The 25,074-nt window shown below is 34.7% G+C and overlaps 1 protein-coding gene across 1 annotated transcript in view; it reads left to right on the forward strand.

Moving 5' to 3' along the window:
- The window catches only part of USP8 (ubiquitin specific peptidase 8), a 50,398-nt gene that overhangs the window by 19,422 nt on the left and 5,902 nt on the right, over window positions 1-25,074 (forward strand). Inside the window, exons 3-12 of the mRNA XM_068963803.1 lie at window positions 4,054-4,216; window positions 6,596-6,638; window positions 8,357-8,501; window positions 12,263-12,425; window positions 14,695-14,839; window positions 15,142-15,362; window positions 18,314-18,889; window positions 22,101-22,178; window positions 22,570-22,832; window positions 24,673-24,885. Coding sequence (XP_068819904.1) covers window positions 4,054-4,216; window positions 6,596-6,638; window positions 8,357-8,501; window positions 12,263-12,425; window positions 14,695-14,839; window positions 15,142-15,362; window positions 18,314-18,889; window positions 22,101-22,178; window positions 22,570-22,832; window positions 24,673-24,885 — 2,010 coding nt within the window. The remainder of the gene's footprint in view (window positions 1-4,053; window positions 4,217-6,595; window positions 6,639-8,356; window positions 8,502-12,262; window positions 12,426-14,694; window positions 14,840-15,141; window positions 15,363-18,313; window positions 18,890-22,100; window positions 22,179-22,569; window positions 22,833-24,672; window positions 24,886-25,074) is intronic.

Below are 25,074 nucleotides of genomic sequence, written 5' to 3' on the forward strand. Positions count from 1 at the left end.
GTAAGAAATTTTTCCATTTCCACAGAGTATCTGTTGCATTTCTGAAGAGGGTATCCATTAATAGTTGAAAGTGGCAGGACTTGTTCAGATTCAGAAGCTCCCTGCAGAGGCTCAAGTAACCCAAGCTTTTACTTCATATGCTGCAGATGTTCAGCTCTTGCTTTTCTGTAACGGAATTGTTTTTTATATTTGCCCTGTCTGGGGTACCACATCTGCTTCAGTCTTAGAACTGTTTTTTGTTTCATTTAGCTCAGCTTCTCTGGCCCAGTTTAAGTATGTGAAGTATTAATTTTAGTACCTACATAGTTTCTGGTTTTCATCCTTAAAATCCAAAGGGACAGAAAGTAATGTGACCAGCCTTCTTCAGAAACTTAAACATTTTTCACTGGTTTTACACCAAGATTTAGAGAAAACTTGTTAATGTAGCAAGTTCACTAGTAGAAAACATGTTTATTATTTACTCATTGAAAAATATCAGTTTATGAACAATTTTTTAGGGTTATCTGAAAAAAAGGGAAGGCAGATATCCCGAAAATATTAGTACAGCAAAGTCTAGATGCAGTTAGAATATTTTTATTCCTTTTTAACCAAATTTTTTTACATCTCCATGGTGATCTTGATAATTAATCCTAAATATTATTAATAGTAACCCATTTTGTTCGGGAAGCATAAGAATTGCTTGAATTTGTGTGTTCAGGAATAGGTAGACCAAGAAGCAAATGCTTTTAGTTGTAAGTATTGGACATTTTTTTTTTTTTATTATTCTGCTAATTATCAATGCTATTGAAAAATTGGAAAAATGTTATACTTACTTGAGCTGTGTTCCTTTAAGAGCACAGAGAGAGATAAGTATTGACAAGAAACCTCATTGGTATTAGGGGAATGTCTTCTGGGAGTTTTTAACAGCCATGCCCAAACATAATTTTTTCAGCACTTCAACAGTGTTAAGTCAGGCTTTTAAATGAGTTCGTACCAAAAAATTAACAAAGCAACTCATAGTGTTTTTTTGGTTTTACTTTATATTTTGTTTTTATCAGAGAAATGTTAATGATTATATTTTATTTTCTCTTAAAGTAGTACATCAATAGTCAGAACATTGTGATAATGGAAGTAATTTCACTTCCCTTCCACTACAATTTTTAGTTGATATAATGTTGAGTAAACCATCCTTTTATTAAAATTACATAGTGAATGCCATTTTATTTATTTAATCTAGAAGAATAAAATCAACTAAAATACAATCTGCTTTTAGGCTAGATAGACATATGATAGTTGTTATCAACAAATTTATCCTATCAGCTCTTCCATAACTTTGGGTACAATATCATTTGTGATGAATTATGGTAGTAGGCTCTGTTTGCAAAGTCATAGTAATAAGCTGTGGCAAATTAGGTCCATTACTTAGTTGGTTGAGTCTCACTCTACTACTGTCATGTCAAACAACCATGATTTGAAAATATCTCTGATTGCAAGATCCAGTGAACATCCCCTTAGGGAAGTGATTTTTTTTTTTTAAACATCATTATGCTTGTTAATAATTTATGTACTAAACCTGTGTGTGTGTGTTCTAACGTAGATACGTAGATTATATTGTTGATGATTTATTTCCTGGCATTTGATTTTTTGTTATGGTTTCCTCAAGTGTAAAACTTGTTTTATGTCTAAAGTGATTTACCTCCAGTTGGGAGGTAGGTAGGTAAAAAATACAGGTAGAAGGAAACATCGGAGAAGGCAATGGCAGCTCACTCCAGTACTCTTGCCTGGAAAATCCCATGGATGGAGGAGCCTGGTGGGCTACAGTCCATGGGGTCGCTAAGAGTCAGACACGACTGAGTGACTTCACTTTCACTTTTCACTTTCATGCATTGGAGAAGGAAATGGCAACCTACTCCAGTGTTCTTGCCTGGAGAATCCCAGGGCTGGGGGAGCCTGGGGGCTGCCGTCTATGGGGTCGCACAAAGTCGGATATGACTGAAGCAGCTTAGCAGCAGCAGCAGCAGCAGCAGAAGGAAACATCTCAGTTTAAAATAAGAAAAACACTATGCTGTAGATTGGTATAGAATTTGCTTTACTGCTTCTGAGACTAAAAAAACTAAGTAACAGTTGGAAAATATATATTGTTTCTAAAATAAGTAGTTTGCTTTTTGGCACTTATTCATAAGCAATGAGAATAGTATTTACACTCCTTAAAGGTGTGTTATAAATTACTTACTTTTAAGCATACTATTGATATGAAGAAATATTTTTGAAACAACTGGAGAAGTCATGTACTAATGTAGGTTTAAAGTTTTAAAAAGGATTTTATTCAGTCATAATATTTTTATCTAAACTTTTGTTTATATACACAGCATGATTTTGTGTTTCTAGCATTAGTGCTATGTACAGTAGCTAGCACTAACAGTATAAAATGGTTTTCATATAATTTTAGGACTACTTTCATTCTATACTTGGACCTGCAAACATCAAAAAAGCTATTGAAGAAGCTGAGAGACTCTCTGAAAGCCTTAAACTCAGGTATGGACACTATTATGAAATCTGTAGAAAAACGAATATTTAGAAGGTAAAAATAATGTTTAGAATTTGTTCATTTATATATGACCATGCATATAAATTCCAGTTCCTGGGGAAAAAGTCTTACTCATGTGTTACCATTAATATTCTTTACTGAAAATTTTAAATGTTAAGACTGATACATTGTTAAGATAAGCATTGGTGTATTAGATTATAACTCAAGTCCATTTTTTTCTAAGTTTCTGACAGGATTCTTCAGAAGAACAATTTTTTCACATGCTTCATGTTGCAGTGACATGTTGTAACACCATATGTTTCAGTTTTTAGTCATTAGTTACTCTTTAAATAACAAAATTAAAAGAGAACTATTTTTAATTCAGTTTTTTCTCAATGGATTTTCAATACTTAGATTAATTAATAGCACCAACCTATTATAGTTAGACAGGTTTTCCCTTGCTATCTGAAAGTAAAGTGTTCTGTGAAACCATACCTAAGCTGAAATGGCAGAGGGCAAAGAAGCAATACCTCAGGAGACATCTTGTTACCAGATGCACAAAACAAATAATCGAGGTATAGCACAGATGCTCACAGACACAGTGCAAAGCTATAACAGTTTGGTGCTGAGATGCTAGTGTAGCTCCTGGGGAAGGAGCTTGGCAGTGCCAGCTCTGCCCAGAGTGTACACTACTTCTATAATAGCTTGCTGAAAACAACTGCTAAGCACTTGTTTTTCATTTTTCACCTTTTTTCTATAAGTGAAAATCATCTTCAGATTTGTTTCAGTTAGTAAAAACAGGTACTCATGTAAGTCTTTTGTAAAAGTGAAGTGGCATAAAGAAAACTTTGGAAAAGCAGGGATACTTATATACATCATAGCCTTTACTTAGACATTATCTTTTCCAACTAATGTGTTCCCTTGGTCCTTTCCAGAATTGCTAATCTTGGGGTTGAAATATGTTAAGGTGGATGATATCATTTAGAATCACTATTCCCTTTATCCTTTAGCCAGTTAATCAACCAAGTAGAGTTAGAGTTTCTTCTAATTTTGGGATTACCCATTATTGTTTACTCTTGGATTGCCTAGATTTCCCTAATCACACTACTAATAGCAATAATCATGTTCTTTATTCCTCTATCTTTGGGACTTTAGGTTCTTTCACTTATTTATTGTCTGTACTTTTGTATTTTGAAGTATTGTATAATAAGGCTTCATAGTTAGTTTTAAGATTTTAGGACTGTAAATCCTTTGAAAAGGAAACTGCAGCATATTTGAATCTTCAAAGGATTGAAATTAGTGAGAGGCAAAGAGCAAAAAGAATATTAAACAACTTCAACTTGAGAGCATAGAGTATCTTTTCAAGCTTTTTGAGCAATTTGAAATAAATCTACAGACGGCAGATTTGTGATTTGTAACAACACTGGCAGAATTGAATTTCAGTTGAAAGAATACAGCCATAAAATATCTGAAAGTGGGGAAATGGATATGTTTTACTTTCCACCATTATGCCAATAAAAGACATCTTGACTTCTTTTTTCAACTAGATATGAAGAAGCTGAAGTTCGGAAAAAACTTGAAGAAAAGGACAGACAGGAGAAAGAGCAGCTGCAGAAACAGAAAAAGCAGGAAGCAGAAAGAGAGGATGATAGCACATCAGATAAAAGTTCTTTGGAAAATGTACTGGATGCCAAAGACAAAACTCAAAAGGTATTTCAGGTTTATTCTGTGAGCTAGAAAGACTGGTTTTTTTGTCAGATGATTTGCTTAAGAAGAATTGAAATACCACTATGTCTTTTCTTTTTAAACAATAAGGATAATATTTAATGTGTTTTCACTAGAAATTGAATTAATTAATTTTAGCTTTAGTTGATTCCAGATTTTTTTTTTGATGCTTCTACAGAAATATGTTGTGTATATTATTAGGTTTTAGCAGTCATTGTAGACTTTACTAGAGTTGTGGAAAGGGCATTTGAACTGTGATTCAGTATATCTGAGTTCGGGTCCCATATCCAGTCTTGCTTAACTGTTTTAGGACTTAGGTTGGCCAATGAAGGTCTAAAATAGATGATCTTTAAGGTCTTTCCTTTTTAATAAATGTAATTTACATTAGGGAAAGATTTGGTACACTGTTTCTTTGGTATGAAACCTTTTTTCTGTTCTTATTTTTTCCCTTTTACTTTTTCTTTTTTTCTCTGTCCCAGTTTCCCCTTCCTCTTTGTCTTCTTCTGGTTCCATTTTGTTCAACGATTACCTGTAGTTTTTTCAGCTGTATCATTTGTTTGCCAGAAACTGTTAGTGATACCTACCAGTTATCACTATAACTCCCTGCCTTTAACCTCCTCAGAAGCTATTCTTTGTAAAATATAATTCCTTAAGCACATTTGAAATTCATGTAAAATTTCTAATTTAATTTTTCCTAAGCATTTTGTAGCTTTCACCTATCATTTGTATGTGGGTTATCACTGATTGCATTAAGTAGTAGTAGTTGAATTGTTTCTGATAGTGGGCTAGGTACCATGTAAAAAGAAGTGAAGAAATCCAATCTTTTGATTTTAGGAACTCATAATGTAAGATAAATAGTACTGCTGTAGAGACATATTCATTTATAGGTCAAATGGCTAGTAAAAAAAAGTCAAGATTCCCAAGAATTATATGAAAGGAACTTTTAAACTTAGATTTTGCTGCTTTCCAACAGCAAGGCTATCTTTCTTTACTTTTGTTTACCCATTTTATATTGAAAAGAGAATACAATTAAATTCTGTTAACACAGCTTCAATAATCAACTAATGTTTGCTATGGTTTTTATCTGCACCTCCTCTTTCTTCAATCAAATTCTGGATGACATATCAGGCTAAATATTTTAGTATGCATCTCAAAGAAAGGAACCTTTTTCTTAATAACTACCGTGCTGTTTTCCTACCTCACAAAATTAACAATAACTCCCTGATATAAATTAAAGCCCAGTCTATATTTATACTTACCCACTTGTCTCATAATGATTTTTTAGAGTTGATTGGTTTGAATCAGTATCCAAACAAGGTCCACGCATTGTCTTTTGGTTGCAATGTGTCTTAAGTCTCTATAGCATCTTGTACTTGAGTCTCCTCATTTTTCATTTCTTGCATTTGGCTTTTTAATACTAGATCAGTTCTATAAAATGAACCACATTCTGGATTTATCTGATTACTTCCTCCTTGTGTCACTTAACTTGTTCCTCTGTCTCCTGTATTTCCTGTAGGCTGGAAGTTCAACCTAAGAGCTCAGTTAGATTCAGGTTCGGTATTTTTTTTTTTTGACAAGAATGCTTTATAGGTGATACTGTGTACTTTATGTTATATCATATTAGGAGGCACATAATACACATTTCTTTTTTTACTTTTAGTGATGCAGAAATAGATCTATAAATTTTTGTGGGTCCTTAGTTTTCCCATCTGCAAAATAAGTTAGTACTTTAGAGCAGGGGTCCACAGCCTCTGGGATCTAATGCCTGATGATCTGAGTGGAAGCTGACATAATAATAGAAATGAAATATACAATAAATGTAATGCACTTGAATCATCCTGAAACCATCCATACCCCCACCTTGGTCCATGGAAAAATTGTCTTCCATGAAACCAGTCCCTGGTGCCAAAAAGGTTCGGGGCTACTGCCTTAGAGAATTATCCCATTTTATCTTGGTTAGGAAATACAAATTTATAAAATTTTGTATTAATTCATTATCCCTTAAGTCTATACTGGAGGATGCTGAAGGGAATGGAATTTTTATTTCACAATAAGAAGTGCTGTCTTGTTAAGTTAAAGACTAAATTTCTCTAATAATTTGTGCTTTGAGATTATATTTCACCTTTAACGGGAGAAAATTTTGAGGAAATGATGTATGAATGTGATCTTACTAGTTGTTTTAGCTGTTGTCAGAGTAGTCTGATAATGCCATTACTGTTCATCTGTTTTTTTATAAAATGCCAGTACCTGCACATTGCATTTCCTAGAAGGCTTTCAGTTTCAAAGTATTAAAGTTGGACTTTTTCTTTCTGTAAAAATTTTTGTTTCTATTAAAGTTTAAACTTTTCTTCCCCTATGAAATAGATAAATGGTGAAAAGAGTGAAAAAAATGAGACTACAGAGAAAGGTAAGTGTGTTCAGAAAGAAAGAGTTTTTAGGTTATTATTGAGATCTTTTGATCTCAGATTTTACACAGTGAGATCTTAGCATTTCATTTCATCTATATGTGAGTTTCTATCATTTTTCCTAACTTCTACAATAGTACTGAAAATGCACTATAGTCTATACTTAGATATCATAGGGAATATTTTTGGTAATATACATTTGAAAACATCAGAATTACAGTTGGTACTTGTCATTTTTTTTTCCCCAAGATGTACCTTAGCATAGTGGTTAAGAGCCTGGAGTCTCAGAAGTCAGACTTCTCAGGTTTGAGTACACTCTTCTGAGTTTCACTTTGAGCTTATTACTTCGCCTTTCTACTTCAGTCCCCCCTGGCCCATACAATGGGGATAATAATTGCATCTATTTCTTAGGGTTATTGTAAGGAGTGATTGAGTTAATACATGTGATACTCTTAGAACACAGTAAATGTCATATAAGTAACTGTTAGTACTTATGACTCTGAGTGGTAGACTTAATTATTCGAAGCCTTTTTCATTCCCCTCAAAAAAATTCTGAACCAGTAATTTGGATGTTATCCATAGGTGGTGTTGACGTGCCAGGAACAAGGGTGTGACCTAAACAATAAGACTTAGGCAGTTACCTAAGTTTTCCTCTCTCAGAAAAGATTTAGCTTCAACAGTGATTGTTTGTAACACTAAAATTATCTATTTAAAATATTGCCATACAACAGTTAAAAGAGTAAAACTGAGTGTAGTGAGGTACCTTCCTGAAAGCTGTTACCAGTTCATTCTAAGATTAGTTTTTATCCATATGTTCTTTTGTATCTCACCCTGCTTAGATTTAACCCTTCTTGGTGGTTTGTTTTCACTCTTTAGACTGTTTTGATGTCAAAGTGATCTTGGTGGTTAGAAAAGGAAGTAAGATGGTTATTAGCAACTGGGAATTTTAGCTTTGGAGGTAGTGTGACTATGTTCTTCCCACAGATGAAATAGTTCTGTACATATTTAAGCCTCCTGGTAGTACTTTTTAATCTTCACTTCAGGTGGTAGAACCTGGAAGGAAAATAGCAACATAGGGATTATTTATTTTGGCTAAATTTTAAAGGGCTCAATATTAAATATTTTATGCTTGAGGAGCCCTGTGGTCCTTGCATGAAAGCAGCTATAGACAATATGTAAACAAATGAGTGTAACTGTGTTCCAGTGAAAACAGGTGACCGTGGTTAACCAACCCCAGATGTGGGACACAGATAACAAACTTTTGGCTTATTATTCTAGGAAATCTACAAGGTTTTCAGATAGCCCCCAAAAGACCCCAAGGAGACTTGTAAAAAATTTAGAACCTTTCAAGAACTTTTGATCCATAATTTTTTTTTCTGGTTGACATTTCTCAAATGACTTAATTTTTTAAACTAGAATATTTTCATGAGACACATATTAGTATTTTATACAGCAACAGAGCCAGCACCAGATATAGTTGTAATATCACCAGCAAGTTTTGGTATTTAAGTCTTTATAAACAAAGCTTTGAACTAAGTTTCTTGATAAATGCCAAAAGCAAATTGTGTATAAAGTTAGTTTAAAAGGTAATAAATAATGTGATGGGACAGCAAGTATATGACACTTCCAGGAAAAACTATGCTTGCCGTGTGGTCAGTGATATGATAGCACGTGGAACTGGGTGCTTCTTGTCACTTATATTGTCTCTATCAATTCCAAGGAGCAATCACAGCGAAGGAGCTATACACAATGATGATGGATAAAAACATCAGCTTGATTATAATGGATGCACGGAGAATGCAGGATTATCTGGATTCCCATATTTCAGATTCTCTCAGTGTTCCTGAAGAAGCCATCAGTCCAGGGTGAGTCATTGTATATTTACATAAAATGGTAAACTGTGGACAGTAGTAAATGTTGCAGCTTAGCATCCATGCTAAAAGTGGCAGTCTTTTCTTTCCCTGTGGTCCTTTTCATTCTTTGTTCCTCAGTGGCACACCTTACCCTTTCTGTAGGGTAGTGTAAAAGACATCCCGGTTTGGCTATTTTTTCCTGCCTGTGGCATTTGGAGCCTTATTGGAAGAGGAATGAAACTGCTTTTGTATGTCTTCTTTACCCAGGTGTTTGTTGAGTAATTGCTCCTGTTTTTTATTTTTGAGCTTGTGAATCATATCTACAAAACTGACTAAAATCATAAACTAGTTGAATTGTTTTCTATTTTTAAGTTCCCCATACTATTACCTGTGGTAAGAGAGTACATAAATACTTTCTTGAAGAAGTAGCAGGTTAGCTAAGTGATTCAGAAAAAAATATGGGTTATAAAATCAGGCTGTGTTCAGACTGTGTAATTCTGTCACTTATTAGCCTCATTACTTCTAGCTAGTAATCTAACCTCTCTAAGCCCATGTTTCTATCTGTGAAACTGGGATAATAATAGAACCTATCTGAGAAGGTTTGAGAAGTTTAAATGACAGATTTTACATAAACATACATTTAGCACAGTGCCTGGCACTAGTAAGGACCTACTAATCTCTTTCTATTTTAAAAGCCTTTAACCTGTAAAAGAATTTAAAGTTACTTGTATGAATATACTGTATATTAGAAACTATTATTATAATAGTGACAGAGCTAAAACTCCAGTTCCGTGGCTATTTTCATTACTATGAGTGTTATAAAAATTATATAACTTATCTAGGTCTTAGTTTATGGTACTGGATTAGTTAAAATCTATGGTATAACTTAAGGAATCTTAAAAAGAAACATTTTTAAAGTTAGGTAATAAAATTTGTGCAGTTTCTAGCACATTGCGGAGGCTTATAATTGCTCAACCTGAAGAATAGAGTGCTTTGCAAATATGCTATTTAAAAACGAGATTAGAAAGAAAGACAAACGGGGTGGGGGGAAGAAAAAATTTTTTTAAATAAGAAGTTTTAAAAAAGGAAAAAAATGAGATTAGAGTGCATAGTCTAATCAAGTAGGTATGGATATTTTTTCTAGGATTTTAAAAGACAGAGTTATGATTAATCGTCAATGGTCTTACCTATACTAACAGAATGCTGGTGGCTTTTGTTGAGTTTAACTGTTTCCCAAAATGCGAGAATTTGACTAATGTGAAACTCAAGGTGAGTTTCGATTCAAGACTGAAGATCAATGAATTGCATACTAAGAAAATGATTACCTTTTAATTTCTGTTTCAGTCCTTCTGAATTAGTTAAAAGATGTTTCAGTTTGGTGCTAGCTTTCCTTTTTAGTATTTGTTAATATCCCCTTCTTGCCAGAGAGCAGGCCTCAGAGTTCTCTACAGGTAACAATATCCTTAGCCCAGTCAGTTTTCAAAAACTGAATGCATCCATTTAGCTAGTGTCTGGACCAAGAAACAGAACATTACCATCATTCTAGGAGGCCCCCCTTATGCTACCTATCTGTGGCTACCCATATCCCCCATCCACCCAAGGGAAGCACCAACAGATTTGTTTTTGTAGTTTATATAAATGGAATTGTACAATCTAAAGTCTTTAATGTCTGGCTTCTTATACTTGACCTTATGTTTGTGAGTCATGTATATTATTGTGTGCGGTTGTAATTTGTTTATCCTTATTGCTATTAGGTGATCTATTATGTGAACATAGCATAATTCACTGATCTGTTTTATTTACTTTTAGGATTATCCTTTATTTATTGGACGTGATGCTGTTTTTTCATGCATATAGGAACATACACTTTCCTGTTAAAAACAATTCAAGTAAAGGTTCACTTTCAATTAAATAGTTAAAACATTACACAGTAGACAAAGGAGAGCAGAGTTGTAGCAGCTTGTGAAGGGGGTATGTGAAAGACTGAAGTTTGAGGAGTACTGACTGATTTTATTGTTTTCTAAACTAGAGTTCTGAAGAATACTAGTGAGTTTTTAGACAAAGTGTATTTAGGCAAATATATCCTTAGAGTCAGAAATTGTCCTTACGAATATCATGTTTCAGTTTTCCTCCTCCTTTGTTGACCAAGCATCCTTTTAATCTCTAATCTTTGTATATCAAATGGGATTTAACTATAAAACAGTATTTTGTATTTCTTTTTTTCCCCTTATTTCCTAGAAAATATGGTAACCAACATTATAATATAGGAACAGGATTTTTTTCTCTTAAATTATCTAAACCATTTAGTTTTACTTAGAATACAAGTTTCTGCCCAGTTTGCCAGCATCACCAGTTAAATACTGAAATGCCTAGGTGCTTTGCTAGGAATAATGTGGAGTTCCTTACCTGGAGGTGCAAATCTGTATTATTCATTCCATCATTTCAGCAGATATTTACTGAGCACTCATGATGGGCTGAGTGACTGTGGTTCTAAGAGCTGGGGCTAAATCACTGAACAGACAGAAATCTTTGCTTCGTGGAACTTCTATTTTAACAGGATAGGTGAGACAGACAGTAAACCTTAAAATGTACATCTGCCACTGATAAGCGCTATGGAGATGACTGTGTTCAGTGTGTATGTTGGGCTGAGTATTAAACATTTTAATCCATGAAGGTTTCATGGAGAAGCTATCCCTCAGCTAACCTTGAGATAAGAGAAATGAGTGATGCGCTTACCTGAGGGAAGAGAGTTCCAGACAGAGGGGACAGTAGGAGCAGAGGTGCTTAGGCAGGAGCATGCCTGCATAAACCAGGAATCACAAGGCAGTGCCAAGGGTGCAATGGAGTTGAGGGGAATAAATTAGTTAAGCAGTGATAAGGATGTTCAGGTAATAGGATTTGAGGTAGGAGCCATGCACTGGGGCTCTTTAGGTAAGAATTTAAGCTTTTGTGTGAGCGAAGTAGGAAGTGAAGAACATGCTTTAGTGTACACTTGGTATTATTCACAGGTGATGATGTAGCAGGCAGCACAGCAAAACAGTTAAGAGTGTACATGTGAGCTAGCGGCAACTGTAACCTTGGATATTAACCCCTTTGTGCCTCAGTTTCCCCATCTATAAGGATAATAATGCCTATTTTATAGGAGTATAGTGAGGATCTAGTGAGAGTCAATGAGAATAAAACATTTAGAATAGTACCTGGCACATGGTAAATGCTGTATGTGTTTGTTAAATAAGCATTTTGTTATTTGGTTACTTATTAATTATCTGTATAGGTATAAGAGAACTGAAATATAAAAGTGTTACCCCCTGTCCCCCATTATTTTTATTTGACTGAGATGTAGTCAGATGAGTTCCTATGTTTTCATTTTTTGCCCCCTACTTCTTTTTTTAATATTAAGGGTCAAATGAGTCTGTTTCTTTCAGCCTCTAATAATTACTAAAATATGTTTTAATATTATGCATTAGTGAAGGTGTTAAACATTTTAGGCTATTCTTAACATATAGTCTGACCTTAGAAAGGAAACTTTGCTATGATATGAGGAGTTCCCTGGCGGTCCAGTGGTTAGGACTCTGCTTTTATTGCCAAGGGCTCTGGGTTCAGTCCCTGGTTGGGGAATTAAAATCCCAGAAGCCCCATGACATGGCCAAAAAAAAAGAAGAAACGTTTGCTATGGTATGATAAAGACTGTGGAACAAAACTTGGTGTCTTATAACAATATATTAGGACCTCTTGTCTACTTTTGCCCCAATACAAATGTTAATACATTTCAGAGTCACTGCTAGTTGGATTGAAGCAAACCTCCCAGATGATTCTAAAGACACATGGAAGAAGAGGGGGACTGTGGATTATGTGGTCCTTCTTGACTGGTTTAGTTCTGCAAAAGATTTACAACTTGGGACAACTCTACGGAGTCTGAAAGATGCACTTTTCAAGGTTAGCAAGTTTCCTTGTTAGTTTACTGTAATTGCAAGCCTTCTCTGGTTGTTAGAAAGGTATGTTGACTAGTTGATTATCTTAAGGACATGAAGATCCATCATGCTTTGGTTGTAGACTTTTAAAAAATTCAGATTTAGAAGACTAGTTTTGAATAACCGAATAATATTAAAATTATCTTAATAGTAGGATAATTAGAACTTCCAGAAATGTAAATTATTTGGAAAATGCTGTTTTTGTTATGAAACATAAAGGAAGAAATCATTAAGGAAAAAAGACCGATACAACAATAAAATAAAAACTTAAGTGTGAAAAAATGATTTGAAGGCAGAAGGTAAAAATATTTGTAACAGATATGGCACTGATTTAGAACACCTAAAATCTGCAGAGTTTTTGCAAATAAATAAGAAGATTACTTAAGATAAAATGTTGAAGTAAGTAGTAGAAACAGATAGACATAAACAGAAGATATGAAAGTGACAAAAATAAAAACATCAACATGACTAGTAATCAGAAATGCAAATTCAAACAGTTAATGTCACTGTCGTGATCAGATTAACAAGGATAAAAGTAATACTTGGTTTAATATGTTAAATTATTAAATAGCACTAAATGCTGGTAAGCATGTGGTAAGAATAAAACTCAGTGTGCTGGTAGGAGGGTCAGTTGATGGAACATTGTCTTCCAGGAGAGCAGTCTTAAAAGCCTTGAAACAATCATGCTTCAAAGCAGGAAATCGCAGAATATAGCCAGGTATAGGCTGATATATGAAACTGCCAGTATTCACCTACTTCTCAGTAAAAAAGTGACAGTTTCATAAAGGTAAGCCTAAGGTACCTGTAAAGTTTAGTGTATGATAAAGATGACATAACAGATCAGTGAGGAAAAGATGGATTGAAATAACTGGTTTGAGGAGAGCTGGCTAGCCAGTAAAGTAAAAGAAAGAGGATCTCTGCCTTATTTCTTAGACCACACTAGATTCCAAATGGGTAAAAGACATAAATATGTTGATTGAAACAATGAACTACCAGGAAAAGCCATGATAAATGTTTTTATTACCTTGATCCCGAACCAAAGAGGCTCATATATTTGACTGTACTGAAAATACCACAAATAAAAAGTCAGGGAAAATATTTGTAACAAGACGAAAACCTATTTTCCTTAATACTCAGAGTACATTCACTGTTTACTAAGAAAAATAGCAGTCTGTAGAAAAATGGGTGAAAGATGAGATTAAGGTAAGCCATAGACTATAAAGGGTTAATAAATGTATTAAAAGATGTTAAACTTCACATATAAATGCTAATAGAACTCATTTTATGTCCACCAGTTTGGTAAAAATTATAAAGACTTACAATGGGCATTCTTATACACTGATGGTAAATGTGTAAACTGACATTGTCTTTTGAAGGGCAGTTTGATGGCATCTTTTAAGCCAACGGTTTTAGGAAATTATTGTACAGAAATACACAAACATATTTTTTAAAGTTCATTTCAAAGATGAGCAATATGTATTAAAAGCCTTAAAATGTTCTTGGCCTACCCTCTCTACTTCTGGGAACTTTTCCTAATGGAGTCAATTAGGTATGTGTATAGGATCTTTATTGGAGAAGGAAATGGCAACTGACTCGTGTTCCTGCCTGGAGAATCCCAGGGATGGGGGAGCCTGGTGGGCTGCCGTGTATGGGGTCGCAGAATCGGACACGACTGAAGTGACTTAGCATAGGATCTTTAGTATTTATCTCAGCATTTTTTATAATTAAATAGGAAAAATAATAATTGTTGAAACAGTTATTATAATCAGTAATTGTTGATTCATTTTTGGTGTGTGTGTGTATGTAGGTGTCTGTATAAAACAGAATATTATCTGGTCATTACAGATGATGATATAGCTCTTTATGGATAATAGATGATCGTATTAAAGAAAAGCAGCATAAGTTTCATTATTTTATTAAAAAATGAAAAGTATATATAGAAAACAGTAAGAATAAACTAAAATGTTATTTCTGGATGATGAGGTTATATTTTTATCGTATGTTGTGTTCCTATTTTTCTTCTAAGATCATGGATTACTTGTGTGACTTTAAAAACCTGATCTATCCATTTGTTTCATTAAATGCTGAATTTTGAATTCAGCTGTCTCTTTTTTTTATAATCATTTACAAGAAATGGATCTTTTAAGAACAGTTTAATATTCAGGTTTGTTGTGTTTTTAGCTGTCAAGAGACTGCTGCCATATTATTAAACATACTATTTCCTTATTTTATAGTGGGAAAGTAAAGCTGTCCTGTGCAATGAACCTTTGGTTTTAGAAGGAGGCTATGAAAACTGGCTCCTTTGTTATCCACAGTATACAACAAATGCTAAAGTTACACCACCCCCACGAGGCAAGAATGAAGAGGTGTCTGTCTCATGTATGTATGTGAAATTTTTTGTTTAAAATTGCTTTGGTAAAATTTTAAATTTTTTCTGTTCTCAGGGTAGTGTTCTTGGTTGTGTGTGCATTTGTCCTGTTAGATAGCAGTTTGCTTTTAGGCATAAAAAATACAAGATGTCCACAGTATGAAAGTTAATGTTTATCAATTCATTAAGACTGTTGTGGTTGTCACTGCTTACTTCATGTTTAACTATGACATAGAAAATGCATGAGACATGAAGTACTGTTTATGGGGTTTGCTCTTCTTTCAAGAATATTTTTATCTTTTGGGGATTTTAGTGGACTTCACTTACCCTTCACTGGAAGAATCAGTTCCTTCTAAACCTACTGCCCAGATGATACCTCCTATAGAAATCAGTGAAAATACAGAATTGATAAACAGTCAAGATGAGAGAATGGGACCACTGAATATATCAGCTCCAGTTGAACCAATTGCTGCTTCTAAATCTGATGTTTCACCCATAATTCAGCCAGTGCCTATTTTAAAGAATATTCCACAGGTATGTTTTAACTTTATTATGTCTTTTCTTTTAATATTAAGGATATAGTATAGAAATATGTATGTAGTGTATATATACCTTCAATATTTTAGAAAGAAAAATATTGAAAAAAATCTATATTTCTCTATTTTTGGTATACTGGTACATTTTTGCCATAAAAAAACTTCATTGTAATTGTCTTACTGCCACAGCAATATCAGAATAGAAAATTGAAAGGATTTTAAACCTAACTGGGTCCATTTAGTATAGGCAATACTAATGGAAGACAGTATTACCTTGAACAACACTTGCAGGTGTTTATTATAAATTTAATTCATAGTATTTTCCCAGATGGTTTGGCTTACAGATGATAGATATATGATGTCAGTATTTTGGTTTTGAAATAGTTCTTTAGTTTGATTTCCTTAGACTCTGACACATAAATAACAGGCATATTTTAACAAAATTGTTTAAAAGAGCTTACATAAAAGATGTTAAAATAAAAAAATTATAATATCTTTCTTGTCATTAGATTTTATTTAAAGGAAGATAAACTAATTCTTTCCTGTGTATTTTCCAGTAAGATTTTTTTTTAGCATTTTTAATTTTTTTCTCAGATATTTAAATAATATTTCATATTTGAAGTAGGAGAAGGCAATAGCACCCCACTCCAGTACTCTTGCCTGGAAAATCCCATGGGCAGAGGAGCCTGGTAGGCTGCAGTCCATGGGGTCGCTAGGAGTCGGACACGACTGAGCGACTTCACTTTCACTTTTCACTTTCATGCATTGGAGAAGGAAATGGCAACGCACTCCAGTGTTCTTGCCAGGGACGGGGAGAATCCCAGGGACGGGGGAGCCTGGTGGGCTGCCGTCTATGGGGTCACACAGAGTCGGACACGACTGAAGCGATTTAGCAGGAACATCTGGTTTGTGGAGCAGGCTCTGATTAGAAAATTTAGTCATTTTTTGGGGATATAAAATAAAGCAGTTCATGTTTTAAGGCCTACTTTTAACATTTCTGATTAAATCTTAAGACTAATTATTTGAATAATTTTTCTTAAAATTAAAATTTAAGAAATTTTAAAAAGAGCTTATGACATTGTACTTCCTTTCAATTTAATCACCATGTTATTTAAATCATAATCCCTGTGTGACTTTCTGAGATATGTACAATTTATGAATTGTACCTTGATAAACATGTACTATTTAATATAATCAATAATATGCATCAATAAATATGTACTGTTTAATAATCAGTGGAGCACAAATACATCAAGAAGAGAAGTTCTCACTGAGAGTCAGTATCATCAGGGAGGTCTTCATGGAGGAGGTAGTATTTTTATCTGGGCTTTAAGAGTGGAGTAGGATTTAAGGATGAAAGAAACAAGTGGAAAAATTTTATGACTAAAGGCACAAAGCATGTTCTGGGATTGGTAAGTAGTTCTGACAGGCTTGGGCACAGCTCTCGGAGAGAGGTGAGTGTGATGATAGATAAGATTGGAAAAGTGGACAGAAGTCATCAAGAGAGACTTTGATCTCTCTTGGAATTTTGTCCTGTAGGTGAAAGGAAATCGTTAAAGAATTTTAAACTTGAAAGTAACATAATCATAGCTATGCTTTTAAGATGAGTGGAAAATGTGGATGAAAACATTTATTTTGATCCCTGTTCACCTTTTATTGTTAACCTCATCCTCACAGTGTTTGTTCTAACTTTATTCACAAATAAATTTTAAAAAGGGTGGGGGCAGGGAAGGTTTTTTTTTTTTAAGTGAAGAGGCAAAAAGAGAAAAGCAGAGGAATGATTCCTTGTGATAGTGTTTTCTAATGGGAAAAACATACAGTTCATTTTGTAGGAACTATACAGGTTGTTACTGGCAGACATTCTCATTTTTATTTCAGTGAACATCTCAAGAAATGATGTTAGGGTCATTTTTAACAATTTTGTAGGGTTAATATATTGTTAAATTGAGGTAATTACTCAGTTTTAATTAGTATCTTATCTCTTATGGAAGTTGTTCTGGAATATTTTATTCATTCTCTCTGCAACATTTTATTTCCTGTTAGGCACAGTCTCTATCCTCCTGGAGCTTATGGGCTAATAGGGAAGATTTTAAACAATTAAAGTTGTTTACTCAGAATCCCAGTAAGTACTAAGAGGGAAAAGAATAGAGTATTATGACAGCATATATCAAGAGGCTTAGCTGGTCCTTAGGGATCAGGGAAGTCTTTTCTAAGGGAGAGAGATTTAAGCTAAAACTTAATGTTGTGGGCATTATCTAGCTGAACAACTAGTATAAAGGCCTGACTTGGGAAGAAGCATGGCATCTTTGAGGAATTAAAGATGGGGGCAGGGTAATTATGGCTGATGTACAGGCAGAAGAGAGACCACACAGGCATGGCAAGACTTAGATCTAAGTCTATGTAATCTAAGTGCAGTGAGTGGTTATTGACAGTAAGATTTTAAGTCAGTGGTCAGATTTATGTTTTAAAATGATTACTCTGGCAACAGAATGGAGAAACAAATTTGAAATATATGAAACTCTGAGTTTTTTTTATTTGAGCAACGCATAGTGGGCATACCCATGCGTTTGTTGGGGGAAGTCATGAATTCGGTTTTGGCCGTATTAGGTTTGTGATATATGTGAGATACTCATGTGAAGACACTGAGTAGGCAGTTGGGTATGTGGAAATGGAACTTTAGGGGTGCTCAGGTCTGGTTCTTTATGTTATAGAATGAAATCTTCATACACAAAACATATCAGGGTATTGAAAGTGTGGAATCAAGAGGATGTAAGTGCCAAGTGCCTTATGAGAAATCTTGACATTAGGTCATTTACAAATGGATGTTTTGGCAGATATTGCCTCCACAGAGTGATGGTTCTTTTTATCACAACTTGATATCAAGAACTGAGGTTATTGTGTTCCTGGATTTCAACAAAAGGATGTTTTTCTCTGTATTTGTTGATACAGATTGATCGTAGTAAAAAACCAGCAATCAAATTGCCTGAAGATCATAGAATGAAATCTGAAAGTACAGATCATGAGGAACAGTCTCCTCAGAGTGAAAAAGTTGTTCCTGATCGTTCCACAAAACCGGTATTTCCCCCTCCAACTGCCATGCTAACGGACGAAGAAAAAGCTCGTATTCACGCAGAAACTGCTCTTCTAATGGAAAAAAACAAACAAGAAAAAGAACTTAGAGAAAGGCAGCAAGAGGAACAGAAAGAGAGACTGAGGAGGGAAGAAGAACAAAAAGACAGAAAGGAACAAGAAGCTGAAGAAAATGAAATCATAGAGAAGCAACAAAAAGCAGAACAAACGGAAAAGAAAGAAAGTGAACAGGCCAGGAAAGAAGATAAAGAAACTTCAGCAAAGAGGGGCAGAGAAATAACAGGAGTAAAAAGACAAAGTAAAAGTGAACATGAGACTACCGATGCCAAGAAATCTGTAGAAGATAGGGGGAAAAGGTGTCCAACCCCAGAAGTGCAGAAGTCAACAGGAGATGTGCCTCATGCCTCTGTGGCAGGAGATTCAAGTTCAGGCAAGGTAAGCAGAAACAGTACAAATTGCCAACTAAGTGTAAGAAAACGTACATAAAAAGTGACATCAGTAGCAGTCCATAAACAGGGTAGACATTTCAGTTGATTTTCTAGGAGATGATAGATTTGTACTGATCCAATTACATTTGCTTACCTGCTCTTGATTGGTTGGGACTGGAATTGCTTTTCACGTCTATGGAATGCAACATATTTTTGCTAATTGAGATAAATAGCTGCTTTCTTCATTTTTATGCTTGATGTGTGATCATCAAAAGACTAGAGTGAAATATAATCTTCTGATCTCACAATGGAGGAATTAGGTGCCAAATTTTTATATGATGAAGTTTGTGTCTGCTTAGAATATGGCCAGTTTATCTTTGTGTGTAATGGTTTTATTTGTCAAGTCTGTCATTTGTTCATTCATCTGATCAAAAATTTTGGCAGTAATCCCATTAATGTTGCCTTTTCCTACCCTTGGCTATTACTCTTCATTGATTTTCATAATTTTGGAGGAGATTTTTTTTTCTTTTCTTTTTGGCTACCCCACACAACTTGTAGGATCTCACTTCCCCAAGCAGGGACTGAACCTGGGCCTTGGCAATGAAAGTGCCAAATCGTAACTGCTAGACACTAGGGAGCTCCACTTTTTCTTTTATTGGGATACAGTCAGTTAGTAAACAGTGCTATGATAGTTTCAGGTGAATAGCAAAGAGATTCAGCTCTACCAGAGAAGATTTTTTTTAACCTAATAATATCATGTGTGCTTTTCATGGGCTTTTTTTTTTTTTTGGTCTATTACACCATTAATAATGCTTTTTCCTTTTGAACACTAAGTGTTTTGGGCTTTTTAAAATCCTACTTTGTTCTTATTCTTTTCCTTCCGGTTTTATTGAGATACAATTGACATATAACACTGTGTAAGTTTAAGATGTACAATATAATGATTGTTATCTCATGGAAAAAAAATTTAAGAGTAAAAAAATAGTGATAAGAACTCTTAAGATTTACTTTCTTAACAACTATCAGATGTAACATATAGCAGCGTTAATTAATCATGTTGTACCTTATATCCACTTATAACTGGAAGTTTGTTTGACTACCTTCCTCCAAGTTCCTGTTCTACCTTCCACCTCTGATAACCATAAGTCTGATCCTTTTTCCTTTGTGTTTGCTTTTGAAGTATAAATGACTTATAATACTATGTTCAACATAGGCATATACATTTCCAAATGATCACCATAGTTAAGTCTAGTTATGTCATCATACAAGGATACACAGCTATTGACTATATTCCCACAACGTATATTTCATCCATGTGACTCATTTATTTTGCAACTGAAAGTTTGTACCTCTTAATTTTCCTCATCTATTTCTTTTTCTCACCACCACCTGCTGCCCCACTCCTCACCGCTGGTGGTAACCACTTGTTTGTTCTCACATCTGTAACTGTTTCTGTTTTGTCTTGTTCATTTGTTTTTTAGATTTGTTTTTTAGATTCTGCATGTAAGTGAAATCATATATTTGTCTTTTGAGGCTGACTAGATCCATCCATGTTGTCACAAATGACAAAATTTCATTCTTTTTTATGGCTAGTCTTCCATTGTGTATATGTACTGTACATCTTCTTTATCCATTCATCTATTTATGGACATCTAGGTTGCTTCCATATTTGTGGCTGTTGTTAATAATGATGTAATGAACATAGGGGTACATATATCTTTTCTAATCAGTGTTTTTGTTTCTTTGGATAAATAACCATGAGTAGAATTGCTGGATCATATGGTAGTTCTGTTTAAAATTTGTTTTTAACAATCTCCATACTGTTTTCCATAGTGACTGCACCAATTTACATTCCCATCAACAGTGTTATACTAGGGTTCCTTTTTTTTTTTCACATTTGTCAACACTTGTTATATGTCATCTTTTTGATAACAGCCATTCTGATGAGTGTGAGGTGTTACCTCATTGTGGTTTTGATGCTTTTCCCTGATGACCAGTGATGCTGAGCATCTTTTCATGAGTGTATTGGCCATCTGTCTTTGGAAAAATGTCTGTTCAGATCCTGTGCCCATTTTTAAATCAGATTTTTGTTTCTTTGATGTTGAGTTGTATGGGTTCTTTGTATAATTTGGACATTAACCCCTTATCAGATATATTGTTTGCAAATATCTTCTCCCATTCAGTAGGTGGCCTTTTCATTTTGTTGGTAGTTTCCTTCTCTGTGCAAAATCTTTTTAATTTGATGTAGTTCCATTTTTCTGTCTTTGCTTTTGTTACCTTTGCCTGAGAAGTCATATGCCAAAAATTATTACTAAGACGAATGTCAGAGTGTTCCTCCATTGTTTTTCTTTTAGAAGTTTTATGGTTTCAGGTTTTACATTTAAGTCTTTAATCCATTTTGAATTTATTTTTGTGTATGTATGAGAGAATAGTCTAGATTTGATTCTTTTGCATGTAGCTGTCCGGTTTTTCCAACACCGTGTTTTAAAAATATTTTGGGGTTTTTTGTTTTACGTCTTCTCTCTTGGCTTGTTTTTGTTTGTTTTGACTGTTTCATGCAGCTTGCAGGATTTTAGTTTCCCAACCAGGGATTGAACCTGGGGCCATGGCAGTGAAAGCGTTGAATCCTAACCACTGAACCACCAGGGAACTCCAGATTTGTTTTTAAAATTAATAAAATGTCAGTGCTCTTTATATGCTGAAATTTAGAATGCCTACATATTTTGAATTATTTTGTTCAATAAAAAGAGATGTGGAAAAAATTATATGCTTGCCTAGATAGCTCAAAAGTGTGATGCATCTTTAACACCATTCATTGAAGAGGTTGACTTTTCTTCATTGTATAATCTTCCTTGTGTGGATATACCACATTTGATGGACACTGGATTGCTTCTGCTTTGGGGCTATTATGAATAATAATTCTATGAACATTTGCATCCAAGTCTTTGTGTGGAAATAAATTTTCTTATCTTTGGAGTTGACACTTAGAAGTGAAATTGTCTTCGTGTTGTTTTTTTTTAGAGAAGCCACCATCTTTATAGGCTATGCACATACACTCCTTCCCCTTGCTGTGATAATTTTAGGACTTTAAGAACACATGTATAGTTCTTTATCTTTTAAAAAATATTAAGGGGAGCCAACACAAGGTTTGTGGTTCTTTGCTATGGCAAAATTTAATTTAAAAATCCTTTTCCTTTTCCTTCTCTTTTTAAAACTAGTCTCGAGAGCCTTTGACAAGAGCCAGAAGTGAAGAAATGGGGAGGGTTGTACCAGGACTGCCGTCAGGCTGGGCCAAGGTAAAACTCCAAATTAGCACAGAAAGAAATTACATGGCACTGTTTTGGTTTAAAAAAAAAAAAATTATGAACTTGTTTATTCTGCATCTTCTCTAACGCAGAGTTGACTCTGTTTCTTCATTATAAAGGACATAGCTCATTTAGATTTCTCGATAGCCAATCAGGGATGCTGGCTATAATATATGAGCATCCTGGCATGTCATTTAAAAACAGTGTATCATTTTAAAGCCTAAGGTTCTTTGAAGGTTTAATTATAGAAGTGATTATCACCACTTTATTCAAATTATTTTAATCCAAAAGTAAACTTAGTAGTGGAATACTTTCGAGTTATTTGTTGTTGTTCATTGAATGTTCATTGTTTTTTGACCTGTGCTTTTTTTCCCCACTTAAGTTTCTTGATCCCATCACTGGAACTTTTCGTTACTATCATTCGCCTACCAACACTGTTCATATGTATCCACCGGAAATGGCTCCTTCATCTGCACCTCCTTCCACCCCTCCAACTCATAAAGCCAAGCCACAGATTCCTGCTGAGCGGGATAGGGAACCGTCTAAACTGAAGCGCTCCTACTCCTCCCCAGATATCACCCAGGCCATTCAAGAGGAAGAGAAGAGGAGGCCAACAGTAACTCCAGCAGTTAATCGGGAAAACAAGTAAGTTTATCCTAACTTCTAGAAACAGAATCATTTGCTGTATTTGAAAACTTCTAAACATACCAGTTTACTAATATCAGGGAGACAGAAAATTCTGTGGATGGCTATCCCAGCTGTTTCTGTTTACTGTAGAGAAAAAAAATAAATGGATTAAATGTCCTTGGTTTTTCTCCCAAGTGTCACAGACTAACTGAAACATGTCAAAAAGGATTCTGTGATTTGTTCACTAATTCATATGTATTGATGTAGACATAAAAGTATGCACCTGGTTACATTTTCAGACAGTGTGCTCCTAGAGAGATATTTTTTATAAACTTCGTATGATCCCTAAATTTCCCTTTGAGGACTATAATTTATAGGATTGTTGAATGTCTTGTTGTAGCTCTTAAAATTCCAAACTTTTTTAAAAAAAATTCAGTAACATGGGGGCAAACTTCATGTATTAAAATAATAAGCATTATAGTATTTATCAGCTTCTAATCCTTATTCTGTTCCCTTTTCTGCATTGCATTTCTGTTCCTCTGTTCACCAGTGGTGATGAATAGGTTCATTTAGGTTTTCCCAAAACAACATCTCATTTAGATGTATTCCTGGCTTTATCGGTTATTGAATACTCTAATGCTCCTGGCTTATGATTGATAGGTTTATGAGATAGTTTTCTAGTCTCTTTACCATTTCTGATCATTAATTTTGGGGGATTTAGGGTAGATAGAGGTGAAAATAAATGGGATTTTTTGATTTGTTAAATACACTCTTAATTGCTGAGGAATTCTAACTAGGCTGTCTTTTTGGCCTCTTCAGAATCACTTCCCCCAAAAGTAGTTAATATATTTTCCTCCTAAGAATTTACCCTGCCAGGTGGAAGCTTAACTGGAGGAGATTTTGTAAATTCTGAAAATCTATAGATTTCAGGGCTCACTATTAAAACTGGTAAGTGTTTAATTCTTTCTTGAATCATCATTTTTATAAAGTTTATTGATTTGACAATGTAAAAAACTACAGCATATGTAGTTTGTATATTTTTAAATATATATTGAACAGAGTGCATACACCTGAGCCATGTGTAAACAAAAACTGGTTGGAATATGTTTAATCTGTTCTCAGTATTCCTTTCAGAGGTGGAGATATACTTAGGATCAGTAATAAAAGACAGACTTACCAATTAGGAGTTTTCTTAGTGCCCTTACAGTTCTAAAAGTTACATATATAAGTCAAATACACTGCATGACAAAAGTCTTGTAGGCATTCTCTAGTTCAGTGCTGTCCAGTGGCCATGTGGATAGCATGTTCTTTATCTGTTTTGTCCAGTATGGTAGTGGCTGTTTTGAATTGTGGCTACTATAAGAGCTATAAAACTGTAAGTGTATCATGGCTAGCGGTTGCTGCTGGATTTGTCCACCCAGCTCTAGACTTCAGGTTGTAGCACCCAGATAACCTCTGCCTCCTGTGCATGCGCTGCAGTTACTGGCGTTCTGGATGAATCCAACATTTGGTAATGCCAGACTTCCTGGGATCATTTAAAAACATTTGAAAGAGCCTTCTCTATTAGAACACTCATCCTGTTCATGAGAAACCAGAGAACCTACCGGTATCTCAGGGTATCTGTAAGAAACATGTGCTCACGTAAGAAGTTAAAGATCCTCATGGCAGGGTCACCAGTGTCACTTAGATACTAACTGTTCTCTAAGACCCAGTACCTTATGACCTAACTTAGTAACTATCTGCAGGATTACCATATACCACGGTACACAGATGCTGGAGTTTCCTGCCCTTTGAAGTATGAACCTTCATGTCAGATGCACTGCATTTTAAGATGTCATGTGTACTTTTTCTTCCTTAGGCCAACAAGCTATCCTAAAGCTGAGATCACAAGGCTTTCTGCTTCTCAAATTCGGAACCTCAATCCTGTTTTTGGAGGATCTGGACCAGCTCTCACTGGACTTCGTAATTTAGGAAATACTTGTTACATGAACTCAATACTACAGTGCCTGTGTAATACGCCACATCTGGCCGATTATTTCAACCGCAACTGTTACCAGGATGATATTAATAGGTAAAGAAATATCATACTTTTCTGCAATATCATATTAAAATGGTGCTCTAACCACATTTCCTTACCACTCAGCTCTAGAGATGTCAGATTAGGAAAGGACAATGTAGAGAACATTGTTCTTAAGAAAAATGTAAAGAAAAGCCTTCTCTGATTGGTGAAGGACAGACAGGAAAGAACAGTGCAGGAAGG

This window comes from Capricornis sumatraensis, chromosome 2 (genome assembly GCF_032405125.1).
Source record: "Capricornis sumatraensis isolate serow.1 chromosome 2, serow.2, whole genome shotgun sequence".
In the NCBI taxonomy this organism is placed as follows: domain Eukaryota; kingdom Metazoa; phylum Chordata; class Mammalia; order Artiodactyla; family Bovidae; genus Capricornis; species Capricornis sumatraensis.